Below are 16,354 nucleotides of genomic sequence, written 5' to 3' on the forward strand. Positions count from 1 at the left end.
TTATAGAAGCTGTGTTAGTTTTATCTTATTTTTCTTGATCCATTAAGTCTGCTAGGTTTATCCTTCACATGAATAAGTAGTGTGCTTCCTTATTTTTTTTTAAAGATTTTTACTTATTTACTTGTCAGAGACAGAGAGAGAGTGAGAGAGCACAAGCAGAGGGAGTGGCAGGCAAAGGGAGAAGCCAGCTCCCCACTGAGCAAGGAGCCTGATGTGGGACTCGATCCCAGGATGCTGGGATCATGACCTGATCTGAAGGCAGATGCTTAACCGACTGAGCCACCCAGGCGTCCTTAAGTAGCGTGTTTCTAGTCTGGCCTTGATAAGAAGGTATATTAAACATGCAACTTCATATTCAGCTGAACAGATCAAATCAAAACTCTGTGCCTGGTAAAACTGGATACACCAAATTGTTCCCAAACTAATAAGGAGAAAGCATCATCAATTATGGTTAATGTATATGTGTGTCATATTTATTTATATATTTGTTTATCCTCCAAACTCATTCCAAAAATTATTTGAGGCAGCTTAAAATTATTCAATGAAATGCTTAAAATTATACTTATATCATAAAGCATTGAACTGTATTTGGGAAAATAGTTCAAACCACTAGTACTAAAAGGTATTTCTTTTACATATACATTTTTCCTCTGCATCTTTTTTTTCTATCTTTCAATTAATTTTATTTCTTCTAGAAATGCTTTCTTTACTGCCTAGGCTTCTCCTTAATTCTTAATTGTGTCCCCAGACACAAAATAATAAGCTTAGTAAGGTTGTCTATCACTCAGAATTTGCATAAGAAATCACATCTCTTCACACCACTAGACCAATGAGTATAGATTGTTGTTTGTGTGTAGTTCTTCAAAATAATCTTTACTCAGAAACTGAGAATACAAAAATAACTACCAAAGCAGAAACATAACTAACGAAGTACAGAGTTTTCTCCTGAACTTTTGCTTATTTCTGGCTAGAAGGTGTCTTTCTATACTTCAATCCTGCCTCTGTTATGCACCAATCAAAAATAGATGTTAGAAAAAGATACTCAAAAAGTCTGGGGAGGTCTGGTTGTACCTCTGTTGTATCAGGTACATTCTCTGTGCTTCCCAGATCCAATTCCCACCTTACTTCCAGGACCACCTGGTGTGAATAGTGAGCCTAAGTTTCTTCAAAGGGTCTTAGGTCAGCCTGCCTTTGAACTTTTGGGGCTTTGTGGCTCTGGTACCGGTCCTTGCTATCCTTCCCCAGCATTTCTTCTTTCCTCCTTCACATCTCTTCCAATTTTGTCTTCCAATCTTTAAAAAAGAAAAAAAAGCTTTCCTCATGTTCTTTTTTTTTTTTTTTAAAGATTTTATTTATTTATTCGACAGAGGATAGAGACAGCCAGCGAGAGAGGGAACACAAGCAGGGAGAGTGGGAGAGGAAGAAGCAGGCTCATAGCGGAAGAGCCTGATGTGGGGCTCGATCCCATAACACCGGGATCACGCCCTGAGCCGAAGGCAGACGCTTAACCGCTGTGCCACCCAGGCGCCCCTCCTCATGTTCTTATTACAAAAGTAAATTACATTCACTGTAGAAAATTGGCAGAGTTCTGTAAGCAAAAAGGGAACATTGAAATCATTCATGTTACCACTATCAACATGATACATGATTGATTACTAAATAACCTTCAGTCTTTTTAAAATTTATGTGTGTACATTTTGTATGTATGTGTGTATCTATGCACATATTTGCATTTACAAATACACACACATATACACCTACTAATGTGTACAGCTTCTAACGGAGAGGGAAAACAGGATTCATCCTCAGTGCCGTGTTCATCTGCTAATGCTGTGTTGACAAAATTCCTGAGGCTGAATACAGGTCTAAGATAAGAGCATCGTGATTGATTAGCAATGTCTGATGGGGGTACAGGACGGAGGAATAGCAGCAAGATGTGTGCCAGGTATTTTCCATCCCAAATTCATTCTGTTTCTATAAAGGTGACTTTTACTATCCCAGGCACCAATGTCTCTGAGGCACAATCTCTGCTCTTGGCTTACAGCTGTGAACGGATACACTTTTGGAAGTCTCCCAGGACTCTCCATGTGTGCAGAGGACAGAGTCAGATGGTATCTTTTTGGTATGGGTAATGAAGTGGATGTGCACGCAGCTTTCTTCCACGGCCAAGTATTGACTAATAAGAACTACCGGATTGATACGGTCAATCTCTTTCCTGCTACCCTCTTCGAAGCTTTTATGGTGGCCCAGAATCCTGGAGAATGGCTGCTTAGCTGTCAGAATCTAAACCACCTGAAAGGTAAGGCATCTTTAGCAAAAATGAGCGGTCAGCTGATATAAGTGTCATGTCTCAGTTATACCACTAATGGGGTGATTATTGGGAATCTTAATGTAAAAGTTAAATATCTTTGGAATAATCTGAGCTTTGAACTGGTAACTTAATTTTATTCCTATGACAGTATGCATCATAAGCTAATAACAAAGACTGGAATTTTATAAAGTAATGAAATCTGAAAATATATTAATTTGGGGAAAAGAACAACTGGTTCTGAATGGGTAGTTCTATCCTAAAAGTATTGTTCTGTATACAACTTCTCAGCTTTATAAGATACACAATATTGTAAACACCAGAAGATTTGCATGTGGTGCTGAAAAGTAGCTCTTTTTTTTCTTTTTTACTTGGTTCTATCAAATATAACCAACTTTGTTCTTTGAATCCATCTACTCCTTGGTTTAATTTGCTAAATTCCTCTTCCATCTCTTCAATATAAGAACATTCTTAGTTCTTGAAAAAGTATTAGTTTGTAATATTGATCTCCTGAAGAAATTAAATTTAATCTGGGTCTTTTGGTATGTTAATTGGACCTTCGAACATAACCTCACTTACTAAATATGACCTTGGCCTCAGAAGACCCAGCACACTGGGTACATATCCATTTTTATTTTGTCTGAGAACCATAATCATATATGCTCATTCTATTCCTCTTCCTCCACTCCACCCTGCCCCTTAAAATATGGCCAAACCTTTCTTCAATAATTATCTATTAATGTGTCTTTTTTTTCTCATCAAAAGACCTCCCAAGGAAACTCCACAGAGATTGGTACCATATTTTTAAAAAATACTAGTATATGATTTCTCTGTGCCATATGGAGAAGTTTTACTGCTTGATTTTTCCATCAGTAAATCACTTACCCTGTTTACTATCATTTTTAATATTGTTTCTAGCTATCTATTTCTTCAATTTCTATCTGTTATTTCACCAGCAGTGTTTACAAGGCAATAGGAGGGGAAAACCATTGGCTTCATTAACCAATGTCTCCTTCCGTGTGGTTTTCAGCTGGGCTCCAGGCCTTTTTCCAGGTACAAGACTGTAACAAGACTTCATCAGAGGACAATATCCGTGGGAAACATGTTAGACATTACTACATCGCTGCTGAGGAAATCATCTGGAACTATGCGCCTTCTGGAATAGACGTCTTCACCAAAGAAAGCTTAACAGCTCCTGGAAGGTAATTCAGAAAAAGGACTATTTCAAAATATGCCTCCCTAAAAAAAGAAAGATGGATTCAGCAATTAACATTTTAATTAGTACCTGAAATTTAGCCTGCTAAATATTTATCAAGGTGTTTGGTATGAGTCCCAGTTTAAGAAATATGACTTTTGAGTTCATGAAAGAAAATGGTTTTAAAAATTACCAAATGCTCAACAAATTCCTCAGAAAATACTGAATACAATTAGACTGATCAATGCATTAGCTTTCCTTTTGTGAAAATAGAGCAGCATTCAGTACATTCACAAAGTTGTAGCATCATCCACACTATCCATTTCCAGAACTTTGTCATCATTCTAAATAGAAAGTCTGTATCCGCTAAACAGCAGCTTTCCAATCGCTAATAACTTCTACTTTCTGTCTCTATGAATTTGCCTATTCTGGGCACTTAATGCAAGTGAAATGATGCGGTATTTGTCCTTTTTTGTCTGGCTTATTTCACTTAACACAATGTTTCCACGGTTCATCCATGTTGTAGCATTCGTTCCCCTTGAAGGCTCAGTGATATTCCATTGCATGCATGTATCGTATTTCGTTTATCCATCCGTTGATGACAGTTTGGGTTGTTTCTACTTTTTGGCTATTGTGAATAATGCAACTATGAACATGGAAGGACAAGTATTGTTTACATCCCTGCTTTCAATTCTTTTGTGTACATGCCTAGGAATGGAATTGCTCAACCATAGGACAATTGTGTTTCTAATTTTTTGAGGAACGGCTGTAACCAGTTTACATTCCCACCAGTAATGTGCAAGGGTTCCAATTTCTCTACATCCTTGCCAATATTTCTTTTCCATTTTTTTATAATAGGCATCTTATTGGGTGTGAAGTTGTATCTTATTGTGGTTTTGACTTGTGTTTTCCTGGTGATTAGTGATGTTGAGCATCTTTTCACGTTCTTGCTGGTGATTTGGAAAAACAGCTGTTCAAGTTCTTTTCCCATTGATGAATTGGGTTGTTTGTTTTTGTTTTTGTTGCTGGTGGTTGTTAAAGTCTATGATTTCTTTATATATTCTGCATATTAACCCCTTATCAGATATATGGTTTGCAAATATTTTCTCCCATTCTATAAGTTTTCTTTTCACTCTCTTGATAGTGTCCTTTGATTTACAGAAACTACTCCTGTCCATGTTCAATGACTTCCAGAGCCTCCCAGCCATTCTTCCCTGCTCAGTCTTCCTTTCCTACTGTCCATCCTCCATAAAGCACCCGAAGTAAGCTTTCGAAAATGTTGAGCTTATGCCACACCCCTGCCACAAGTCTCTGCTCAAACATCACCTCCTAAGGGAAGTCTTATTTGCCACCAAGCTACTTGGAAAGGTTACGTAACTCAATGACACACAACAGGTCAATAGCTGGGCCTGGCTCTACCCAGGTCTGTGATTCCTGAAGCAGAGATTTAAGTCCCAGTCTACACTGACATCCAGATGCAATGACTCGAAAGCTGCATCTCAGCCCAGAAGGCTCTTCAAATTGTAGATTTGCATTTCAAATTGCTTAAATATAACCCACTTGGATGAGGCCCTTCCAAATCAGTATGTCCAAATCTGAACCTATTGTCTTCCCTGTGTATCTGAGTTTCCTCCTCTCTGTGAATAGTATCACTATGCATCCATCAGTCAAGCCCAAAACCTGAGTGCCATCCCCGACTCCCCACTTCACCATTCCCTCCTTCTCTCCTCAAGTACTGCCTCATTATATCCTCAATGTCTCCAACACTTGTCTACTTTCTCCCCACATGAGGGATCCTCTTAAAACACTACTCCCGAATGCTCACATCTTTCTAAGCTTTCCCACTGCTCTGGGATGGAATGCTGACACTTTATCTAGGTCCTGCTGCCCACCTCCCATCTCTCCAAGCCTCATTGTCTCTGTTCTGTCTCATTCTGTCTCTTTTCCCCTGCCCTGTACGCTATGCTCCTGTCATACTTTGTAAAACATGCCTATTCACTCTTTCCTCTGAGCCTTCCACAGGGTATTTCCTCTTTGTCAACACCCACCCTATTCTCCCCACACATATACTTCATCTTTTTAAACTTGACTCTCCTCTAGATAATTTTTAAAAATCACTTCTTTGGAAAGCCTTTGGGTCCTCTTTCCACCACTTCCCTCAGCCCCAGGAGAACTGCTCCATAACTCCCTGTGCTTATTGCATCGTATTATGTTGATTGGTTCCTAGTCCGTCTTTTCTGAATGGTGTAAAGTCCCTGTGGACAGGGATGGGTCCAGCTTGCTTATGGTTATGCCTTCAGCAAGTAACAAGGTTCCTGGCAAAAAGCAGGTGTCTGATACATTCATCAAATGGGAGAAGAGATGAATGGGATGGCTTTGGCAATCAAATGCCTTTCTGAAATTTAATTTCTTCATTTGTAAAATGGGGAGAATAATGCCAACTTGGTTGCCTTATCACATGAGTTTCAGATAATAAGTGAAAGTTCCTAAGTACCAGGCTGGTGCTGATATGCAATAAAGAGTAGCTACTGTATTTTTAAACATTTCATAATTTGTTTAAAAGATTTTATTGTAAAACAATTAATAACTATCAGGGATTGACATGGGCCATCTTAAAATTTTTCACTTCACTTGAAAAAGTGAAACCTCTATATCATGATACCCCATTCATTAATTGAATATCCTTCTATGACGTGCCTGGTACCATCTGCTTCTGTTTGAATATTTGGCAAATCATAAATAAGAATTACCTCTGAGCACTGGTCATACTTTTGTTCTTTAATTTTTCCTATGTGAATGCCTGCTTTCTGTTCTACTTTCAACTCCATTGTTAAACCCTTTTTCTCTTGGCAGTGCTTCAGAGGTATTTTTTAAACAGGGTACTACAAGAATTGGAGGATCTTATAAAAAGCTGGTTTATCGTGAGTACACAGATGCCTCCTTCACAAATCGAAAGAAGAGAGGCCCTGAAGAGGAACATCTTGGCCTCCTGGGTGAGTCCATGCAGAATATTTATGACTGTTACACTCTTTTTTTTTTTTTTTAAGATTTTATTTATTTGTTTGAGAGAGAGAGAGAACAAGCAGGAGCTGGGGAAGAGGCAAAGGGAGAAGGAGAAGGAGGTTCCTGCTGAGCAAGGAGCCCGATGTGGGGCTCGATCCCAGGACCCTGGGATCATGACCTGAGCCAAAGGCAGACGCTTAACTGACTGAGCCACCCAGGTGCCCTGTACTCCTGTCCTGGGCTACCCAAACTTAGAAAGAATAGAAACTTCAGGACCCTCAGTATGATTTCCACATACAAACTAAGGATGTGGAAGGTCATTCGATAATTAAATGTAGCAGCTAATTACTTTTTCCAGTGTAAATTACCAATAGTAAATCTTCATCATTAAAAACTCTCCTGACTCCAAACGATGACTTTTTTTTTCTTCAAGAGGTAAGGAGAATTGTGTGTTTATGACTTGGTTTAAGCAGACAACAAAGCTATTAGCCTCTATTCTTAGCTGAAGTTACATTCCTCTAGAAATAAAATCCAGGCTATTAACGAAAAAGGCTGGGTCTGTCTTAGAGCCTTGTGCGCAGCCCAGAGACCTGTTCTTGCTCAGGCCCTTAGACAGAATGTGGCGGGTGAGCCCACAGAGTCTGGATGCAGACTATCCGCACTCCTCACCTATCAGCTGTGTGACCTCTGAAAGCACTCAGTTTGCTATGCCTGTTCTCTTTCTGTAAAACGGGAACAATAATAACAATAACAGTCCCGGGGCGCCTGGGTGGCTCAGTTGGTTAAGTGTCCAACTTTTGGTTTCAGCTCAGGTCATGATCTCAGGGTGGTGGGATCGAGCTCCACTTGGGCGGGGGCGGGAGGTCCGCACTCAGTGGGGAGTCTGCTTCTCTTTTCTTTCTCTCTCTGCTTCCCCACCACATGTTCTCTCTCTCTCTCAAATAAATAAATAAATCTTAAAAAAAATAACAATAACAGTCCTTACCTCATAAAGGTGCTATAAGGATTAAAAGAGTTAATACACATAAGCACTCAGGAAAGCACATGGGAAGCTCTCGATAAATATCATTTTATATATTACATAAAATATGTACTATATACCTATGTTTTTATTCTATATTTGGTAACCATATTAATTTTGGTGACAGAAAATCCACAAAATTGTTACTCTTCACATCCAAGACAATTTAATTTACGCTTTTTGGATGGTTAAGGTTTAACTAGCAGCTCCGTGAATCTTGGGAAAAATATCACATATCTGGCGAACAGAAAACTAGGATGAGGAGAGTATAGACACGGGATAGTTTCTTGTCGATGTATGGAGCTGGTAAACTGACTTGGATAAAAATGATAACAAGTTTCCTTAACCTGAAGTTAAATCAAACAGCACTTCTTACCTCTTTCTAGCCTCACCATATTGTTGATAATAAACTTGAAAACAAACCAACAGGTTTTCCATTTGCCACAAATAAGATGTTGCTTCCAGCAGTTTCTGCCAGAGGACAAGCCAAAGAAAATTACTCTTAATGTATTCTGTAGGTTGTATACCCGGGAAGACTAACAATGCTCTCTTTGTCTCTAGGTCCTGTCATTTGGGCAGAGGTGGGAGATACCATCAGAGTCACTTTCCATAACAAAGGAGCATATCCCCTCAGTATTGAGCCAATTGGAGTGAGGGTCAGTAAGAACAACGAGGGCACGTACTACACCTCACATCACAACCCCTTGAGTGAAGGTGAGTACAACATTCTGTAACCAAACAACATTTAATAACCCACTGCGCTGGTCAGCCGGGGAAAACTGCCCTGCAAAAACTGAAGGCAGGAACTTCCGAGGATACCGCTCATCTATCATTCTTAGGCATCTGCCAGGAAGCAAGTAAATCTCTTCTCCTTCCATTTCCAACAGGCGTCTGGAAATTTGTCCTGCCTTAATTGGATGAGTTTTGAAAATGCTGCGAGTAACTTATTGGGATTATATCAATACATTTCTGGAGTCCTGCTTGGGTGATTTTTAGATTTGAAAAATGTTCTTGCAATTATAAGATTAGATGCTCATTTTAGGATATTTGAAAAATATAAAAAGGGACAGTCGAAAATATTATCTATAGTTCTATAGACAACCACTCTTATATTCTTATATAATCCCCTACTCTTTCATCTGTGTACATATAATATATATATTGAATGTAGTTGAGATCATAGTATATAAGTACCTGTCATTGTATTTTTGTACTGAGTTTGTTTCCTTGGCATTATAATCATTTTAATGTAACTTTAATGACACAAATATTCCATTTTATGCACGCATTTGGGTATTTTTATATGTCAGGCTGACTGATGAAGAATAGTGCCTTTGCCACCTCTTGCAGTGTGACTGTGGCAAGTTATTCATTCTTTCTGGCCTCAGTTTCCCCAGGAATAAAATCAGGATATTTGAACAGAATCATCTGCAGTTACCTTTTAGTTCTGAAATTATTTTCAGTTCAGTTTTGTTCAATAGAACAGGTATGGATTACCCCCTCTTTTCAGGTGTTTTTCTAGCAAGGGAAATATAGAGACAATGCTTGCTTCAGGAGGGTTACCTTCTATCCGTGGGGGAAATACACATAATCTAACATGAAAAGTTCTGGGCACATCGTCAGGGGCTGTGAGAGCAGCCCTGTCTTAGTCTGCCCAGACTGCTGTAACGAAATGCCATACACTGGGCGGCTTATAAACAACAGAAATTTATTACAGTTCGAGACTGGAAGTCCAAGATCAGGGGGCCAGCATGGTTGGATGAGGACCCTTTTCTGGGTCTCAGACTTCTTGCTGTATTCTCATGTGGTAGCAGGGGCTAGGGAGCTCTCTGGGATCTCTCTTGTAAGGGCACTAATCCCATTTAGGGGGACTCCAGTCTCATGGTTTAATCACCCCCCCAAAGGCCCCACCTTCTAGGACTATCTCATTGGACATTAGGATTCCAATATGTGAATTCTAGGAGGACACAAACATTCAGACCATAGCAGGCACCAAATCACACCAATTTGGTGTGTTTGAATCACTGGTTAGAAGGAGGCTTCCTGAAGGAAATCACACCCATCCGTGACCTGACACAGGAGCACAAGTGGACACCATTCAAGTAGGGTTTCATTCTAATTAGTAATAAGAAACCGAGAAGTGGGTTGTCTTAGACTAAAGCCAGTCTAGTCTACGTGGTGGCTCAAATGACCACATTAGAAAGCATACTTAACTCTCCACTGTGACATTTCTCACAGGTGTGCCTCCTCCTTCAGCTTCACACGTGGCACCCAAACAAACATTCACCTACGAATGGACTGTCCCCAAAGAAGTGGGACCCACTTACAAAGACCCTGTCTGCCTATCTAAGATGTATTATTCTGCTGTGGATCCCACCAAAGATATATTCACTGGGCTTATCGGGCCAATGAAAATATGCAGGAAAGGAAGTTTGCGTGCAAATGGGAGACCGGTGAGTCCAATGAGGAAAAATAAAAATGATTTCCCAATCCTTCTGAATTATCATTATTACAAAGAAAACTCTGGGTTTTGACACAGTGAGGATATAACACATAATGTTTATTACAAATTTTTCTCGGCTTGTAAGAGCTCTATTGTGTAGAGAATCTCTGGCTAACGTGATTATTTCAAGATGAGTTGGAAACAGACTTTCCTTGGAACCCAAGGTCTTTTATGATACATTTAGACTTCCCACACACAAATAAAAAATGAAATTGGTCGCTCAACATTCACTAGGGAAAGTATTGCTTAAAGCATTTTTTAGAAAGGAGGAAATGACCATTTGACCAGGAAAGAGAAATACCTAACTCCATCATGTTTTTATCTCTCACTATTGTAATATGAACCTTTAAAAGATAAGGACTCTTTTTTAAAAAAATCCCTTCAATATAATTATCATACCTTGGAATCATCATCATAACAATATTAGTATCATCAATTTTTAATCAAATTTTATCACATTTCCAATCAATGTTCCCATTTTTCCAGCTGCCTCTTAATTGTTTCGTTTGTTGTTTGAAACAGTAGCCAAATAATGACACTCATTGCAATCAGTTGTTGTGTTTCTCAAGGTTATTTCCTTGCATTTTTCTGTCGCAAGGGTCATTTATTCTATGGAAGTTTCCCATGCCTGGATTTACTGCTCGTATTCCTGTGGTGTCATTCAGCATGTTTCTTCCTCCTTCCCTCAATTTCCTATAATCAGTGGCTAGATCTATAGGTTTGATCAAATTCAGGTTAGATTTTTTTTTTTTTTTTTCAAAACTACTTCATGTGTGGTACTGGGTACTTCCATCAGGGAATATATACTATACAGTTGGGAATGTTGTCAGCCACTGAGGACCATTTCCTAGACTGTTAACTAATCAGGGATTGCACAATAGTAACATCCTGACCCCATCATTCTTTTTCATTTATTAGCCAGTATACTTCCATAAGCAGAAGCTTCCCTTAATGGATTATTTGGTTAGTCTGAGAAAGAAAGAAATGACAAATGCTGATTCTTTCCCTTTGTTTACAAATTTTCAAAGTAATAGTTCTCTAACATACTTCAAAGATTCTTAAAAATTTATTTTCTTGTTAAGTGCTGTTGTGAACTCATGGATTTAAGAATATTTGGTATGTTGAATTCATTGACATTATCCCTATTGGTGCCCCAAATATCCTATTTTCTGCCACTGAGGGGATTTGTTCAGGTTGATTCCTTCATTTTTATATGACCTTGGTAGTCTTTGAAGCTTCCTTGATTTTTTTTAGTATAAAAAGCTGTTTTAGGTTCATATTACACACTTTCTGAGCCAGACGTGGAATTAGCCATTTCTCCCAAAATGCCCTAGTTCTTTTCAGTAAGACGTTATTTTTAGAACCACAATCTGGGCACCACAGGCACTCATTTCTATTGGCTTAATCATTGTTTCTAGGCCTTTTCACCGGGCAGAACTGGAGAACGAAATTTTTTAAAATAGAATTCATCATGAGTTCATACTGATACTTTCTATTCAAATTCAGGTCTAAGGATTCTTATTGTTTTTTTACTTAACTTTATTAATCTTACATCCGTATCTCCCTTCAGCTGCACTGAAAATTTTAGTTCTCAATGATACCAACGTAAACATTCACTCAATTCACCCCACAATAAACATACAACAGCCTCAAAATCACAATTACAGCACTACAGCCAGCAGTATAATTACTGAAAACAATTTAGATTTGTTTGCAGCCCTTTTTGTCCTTAGAGTAGATTCCACTGGAGATGTTCAGTCAAATTACAAAGTTAAAGTCACTTGGAATAGCTCCTCTCTGTGTAGTTTTGCTACCCACCAGATACACAAGTTTATTTAATTAATTTTACTTCTATTTCTTCTAGGGATTGCCTTTAAAATTGTAATATTATTTTATAATAATGTAAAATATTTATCTGGTTCCAACATCAAATCTACAAAAAGAGGCATATTCAAAGAAGTCTAGCTCCTATCCTTTCTCCCCTCTCACCTATCCCCTTACTACAGCACCTTTTATTTTTTAGCTTTCCAGTTTATTTTTTATTTTTTTCATTATTATTTTTGTCAACTTAATTTTTCAGAACACTTTAAGGGTAACAGCAAAATTAAGAAGAAAGTAGAGATTTCCCATATATCCCCTCCCCCTCCCCCACAGCCTTCCCCAATATCAACATTTCCAACAGAGGGGTGCATGTGTTGCAATTGATGAATCTACATTGACACATTGTTATCATCCAAAGTCCATAGTTTACATTAGAGTTCACTCTTGGTGTTTACATTCTGTGGGTGTAGACAAATGTATAATGTAAGTATCCACCATTATGGTATCATATAGAATATTTTCACTGCCCTAAAAATCCTGTGTTGCACCTATTTATCCCTTACTCCCAATCCCCAACACCTGGTAACCACTGGCCTTTTTAATGTTTCATAGTTTTGCCTTTTTCCAGAATGTTGTATAGTTAGAATCATACAGTATATAGCCTTTTCAGACTGGCCTCTTTCACTTGGTAATACACATTTAAGTTTCCTCCAAGTCTTTTTTTCATGGCTCAATAGTTTATTCCTTTTTAGTGCTGAATCAGGTTCCATTGCCTGAAAGTACTAGATTGTTTATCCATTCACCTACTGAGGAACATTTTGGTTACTTCCAAGTTTTGGCAATTATGCGTACAGCTGCCATAAATATTCATGTGCAGGTTTCTGTGTAGACATAAGTTTTCAGCTCCTTTGGGTAACTACCAAGGAGCCCGGTTGCTGGACTGTGTGGTAGAAGTGTATTTCATTTTCTAAGAGAACACCAAACTGTCTTCCAAAATGGCTATACATTTTGTATTCCCACCAGAAGTGAACAGGAGCTCCTGTTGTTCCACATCTTTGTCACTATCTGGTGTGGTCAGTGTTCCAGATTTTGGTCGTCCCAGTAGGTGGTATCCCACCGTTGTTTTAATGTGCATTTCCCTAATGATATATGAAGTAGGACATCTTTTCATATGCTTATTTTCCATCTGTGTATCTTCTTTGGTAACATGTCTGTTAAGGTCTTTGTCTATTGGCTAATTGCGTTGTTTGTTTTCTTAATGTTGAGTTTTAAAAGTTCTTCGATATTTTAGATAAGAGTTCTTTATCAGATGTGTCTTTTGCAAATATTCTCTCCCAGTCTGTGGCTTGTCTTCTCACTTCTCTGGACATTATCTTGAATAGAGCATAAACTATAATTTTAACGAAGTCCAGCTTATTAATTATTTCTTTTACAGGTTGTGTGTTTAGGTGTTGTTATATCTAAAGAGTTATAGCCAAGGTCATCTGGATTTTTCTTATGTTAACGTTTAGGAACTTTATTTATTTTACATTTATTTTATTTATTTTATGTTTAGGTCTGTAATCCATTTTGAGTTAATTTTTATGAAGAATGTAAGATCTGTGTCTATATTCTTTTTTTTTTTTTTTTTGCATGTAAACGTCCAGTTATTATGTCACCATTTGTTGAAAAGACTATCTTTGCTCCACTGTATTGCCTTCGCTTCTTTGGCAGAAATCAGTTGACTAAATTTATATGAGTCTACTTCTGGTCTCTCCATTCTTTCCATTGATCTATTGGTCTATTCTTTCACAAATGCCCTAGTGTCTTGATTGCTGTAGTGTTGTAGTACGTTTTGAAGTTGGGAAGTGTCAGTCTTCCAACCTTGTTCTTCTTCAGTATTATGTTGGCTATTCTGGGCCTTTTGCCTCTCTGTATAAACTTTAGAATCACTTTGTTTATATCCAGAAATAATTTTCTGGTATTTTTATTGGTATTGCATTAAATCTATAGATCAAATTGGTAAGAACTGACAACTTGGTGGTATTGAGTCTTCCTAGCCATGAACATGGAATTTCTATTTAGGGTAATGTGATAGTGAACAGAAATCCTAGTTCAGATAAAGTGAATGTAATATTTGAGGTGAGATCTAAATTTCAAGGAGGAAGCCTTGCAAAGATCTGGGGGAAAGTGGAGGGAATATCTAGTGCCAAAATATGTAATTTTATTTAAAATTTTTTATTTAAAAAATTATTATGTATCTTTTCTCCTTTGACCTGTAAGCACGACCAACTACATTAAGGATTTCCTAATGTTGAACCAGTCTTGCACTTCTGGGGAAAAACATTGCTTGAACACTGTGGGCTTTTTTTGTTTGTTTTCAAATTTTTATTTAAATTCTAGTTAGTTAACATACAAGGCAATATTGGTTTCAGGAGTAGAACTCAGTGGTTCATCACTTAAAACAACACTCAGTGCTCATCATAACAAGAGCCCTCCTTAATACCCATCACCCATCTAGCTCACCCCATCCCCTCCCTCCAGCAACTCTCAGTTTGTTCTAAAGAGTCTCTTACTGTTTGTTTCCCTCTCTATTTCCCACCCTCCCATATGTTCATATGTTTTGTTTCTTAAATTCCACATGTGAGGAAGTCATATGGTATTTGTCTTTCTCTGACTGATTTATTTCACTTAGCATAATACACTCTAGCTCCATCCATGTCATTGCAAATGGCAAGATTCCATTCTTTTTAATGGCTGAGTAATATTCTTTTCCCATTCATTAGTCAATGGACATTTGGGCTCTTTCCATAGTTCGGCTATCATTGATAATGCTGCTGTAAACATCAGGGTGCATGTACCCCTTTGAATCTGTATTTTTGTATCCTTTGGATGAATACCTACTAGTGCAATTGCTGGGTCATAAGGTAGCTCTATTTTTAACTTTCTGAGGAGCCTCCATACTGTTTTCCAGAGCGGTTGCACTAGTTTGCATTCCCACCAATACTGTAAGAGGGTTCCCTTTTCTCTGCATCCTCGCCAATACCTGTTGTTTCTTGTGTTGTTGATTTTAGCTATTCTGACAGGTGTGAGGTGATATCTCTTTGTGGTTTTGATCTGTATCTCCCTGATGATGAGTGATTTTGAGCATCTTTTCAAGTGTCTATTAGCCATCTGGATGTCTTCTTTGGAAAAATGTCTATTCACGTTTTCTGCTCATTTCTTAACTGAATTATTTGTTTTTTGGGTGTTGAGTTTGATAAGTTCTTTATAGAGTTATCAGATGTGTCATTTGCAGATATCTTTTCCCAATTCTTTAGGTTGCCTTTTAGTTTTGTTGACTGTTTCCTTTACTGTGCAGAAACTTTTTATCTTGATGAAGTCCCAATAGTTCATGTTTACTTTTGTTTCCCTTTCCTCCAGCAACGTGTCTAGTAAGAAGTCACTGCAGCCGATGTCAAAGAGGTTGCTGTCTGTGTTCTCCTCTAGGATTTTGATGGTCTCCTGTCTCACATTTAGGTCTTTCAACCATTTTGAATTTATTATTGTGTATGATGTAAGAAAGAGGTCCAGTTTCATTCTTCTACATGTTGCTATCCAGTTTTTCCAACAGCATTTGTTGAAGAAACTGTGTTTTCTCCATTATATATTCTTTCCTACTTTCCTGAAGATTAGTTGACCGTATAGTTGTGGGTCCATTTCTGGGTTTTCTATTCTGTTCCATTGATCTACGTGTCTGTTTTTATGCCAGTACATCTTGACGATTACAGCTTTGTAATAACAGCTTTAAGTCTGGAATTGTGATGCCTCCAGCGTTGCTTTCCTTGATCAGGATTGCTTTGGCTATTTGGGGTCTTTTATGGTTCCATACAAATTTTAGGATTGTTTGTTCTGGCTCTGTGAAAAATGCTGGTGGTATGAGCACTGTGGTTTTTAAATATTTTTTTCAATTATATTTCTGCATTGAATTTAATAGTGTTTTATTTAGAATTTCTCACCTAAGCTGGAAGTGATATTATTTTAGATTTTGTGTGCTTTTTTAAGGTATTGTATCATGGTTATACTATCTTCATTAAATAAATTGGGAAGATTTCCACGTTTTGAATACTTGGGAACTATTTAAATATATAGGAATTATCTGCTCCTTAGAGATTTGAAAGAAATTGCCCATAAAATTACATCAACTGTGTGACTTTTTTTTTAAAGATTTTATTTCTTTCTTTGTCAGAGAGAGAGAGCACACCACAGGGGGAGTGGCAGGCAGAGGGAGAAGTAGACTCCCCTAGAGTCCATGTGGGATTCGATCCCAGGACCCTGGGATCATGACCTGAGCCAAAGGCAGACACTTAATGAACTGAGCCACCCAGGCATCCCTCAAGTGTGTGACTTTTTTTTTTTTTGAAGATTTATTTATTTATTTATTTATTTATTTATTTATTTATTAGACAGAGAGAGACAGTCAGCGAGAGAGGGAACACAAGCAGGGGGAGTGGGAGAGGAAGAAGCAGGCTCCTAGTGGAGAAG

General features: G+C 38.0%; 1 protein-coding gene across 4 annotated transcripts in view; it reads left to right on the plus strand.

Annotated features, from left to right (window-relative positions):
* CP (ceruloplasmin) overlaps nucleotides 1–16,354 on the plus strand; it is a 58,576-nt gene that overhangs the window by 11,179 nt on the left and 31,043 nt on the right. For 3 of the 4 annotated variants that reach the window (XM_057315794.1, XM_048216042.2, XM_026497254.4), the window contains exons 5-9: nucleotides 2,045–2,299; nucleotides 3,339–3,510; nucleotides 6,357–6,496; nucleotides 8,089–8,241; nucleotides 9,766–9,980. In XM_057315794.1, coding sequence (XP_057171777.1) covers nucleotides 2,045–2,299; nucleotides 3,339–3,510; nucleotides 6,357–6,496; nucleotides 8,089–8,241; nucleotides 9,766–9,980 — 935 coding nt within the window. Of the gene's footprint in view, nucleotides 1–29; nucleotides 1,946–2,044; nucleotides 2,300–3,338; nucleotides 3,511–6,356; nucleotides 6,497–8,088; nucleotides 8,242–9,765; nucleotides 9,981–16,354 lie in introns of those variants that run through there. The other variant, XM_057315795.1, reaches the window with a different exon arrangement.

This window comes from Ursus arctos, unplaced genomic scaffold (genome assembly GCF_023065955.2).
Source record: "Ursus arctos isolate Adak ecotype North America unplaced genomic scaffold, UrsArc2.0 scaffold_20, whole genome shotgun sequence".
Taxonomy (NCBI): Eukaryota; Metazoa; Chordata; class Mammalia; order Carnivora; family Ursidae; genus Ursus; species Ursus arctos.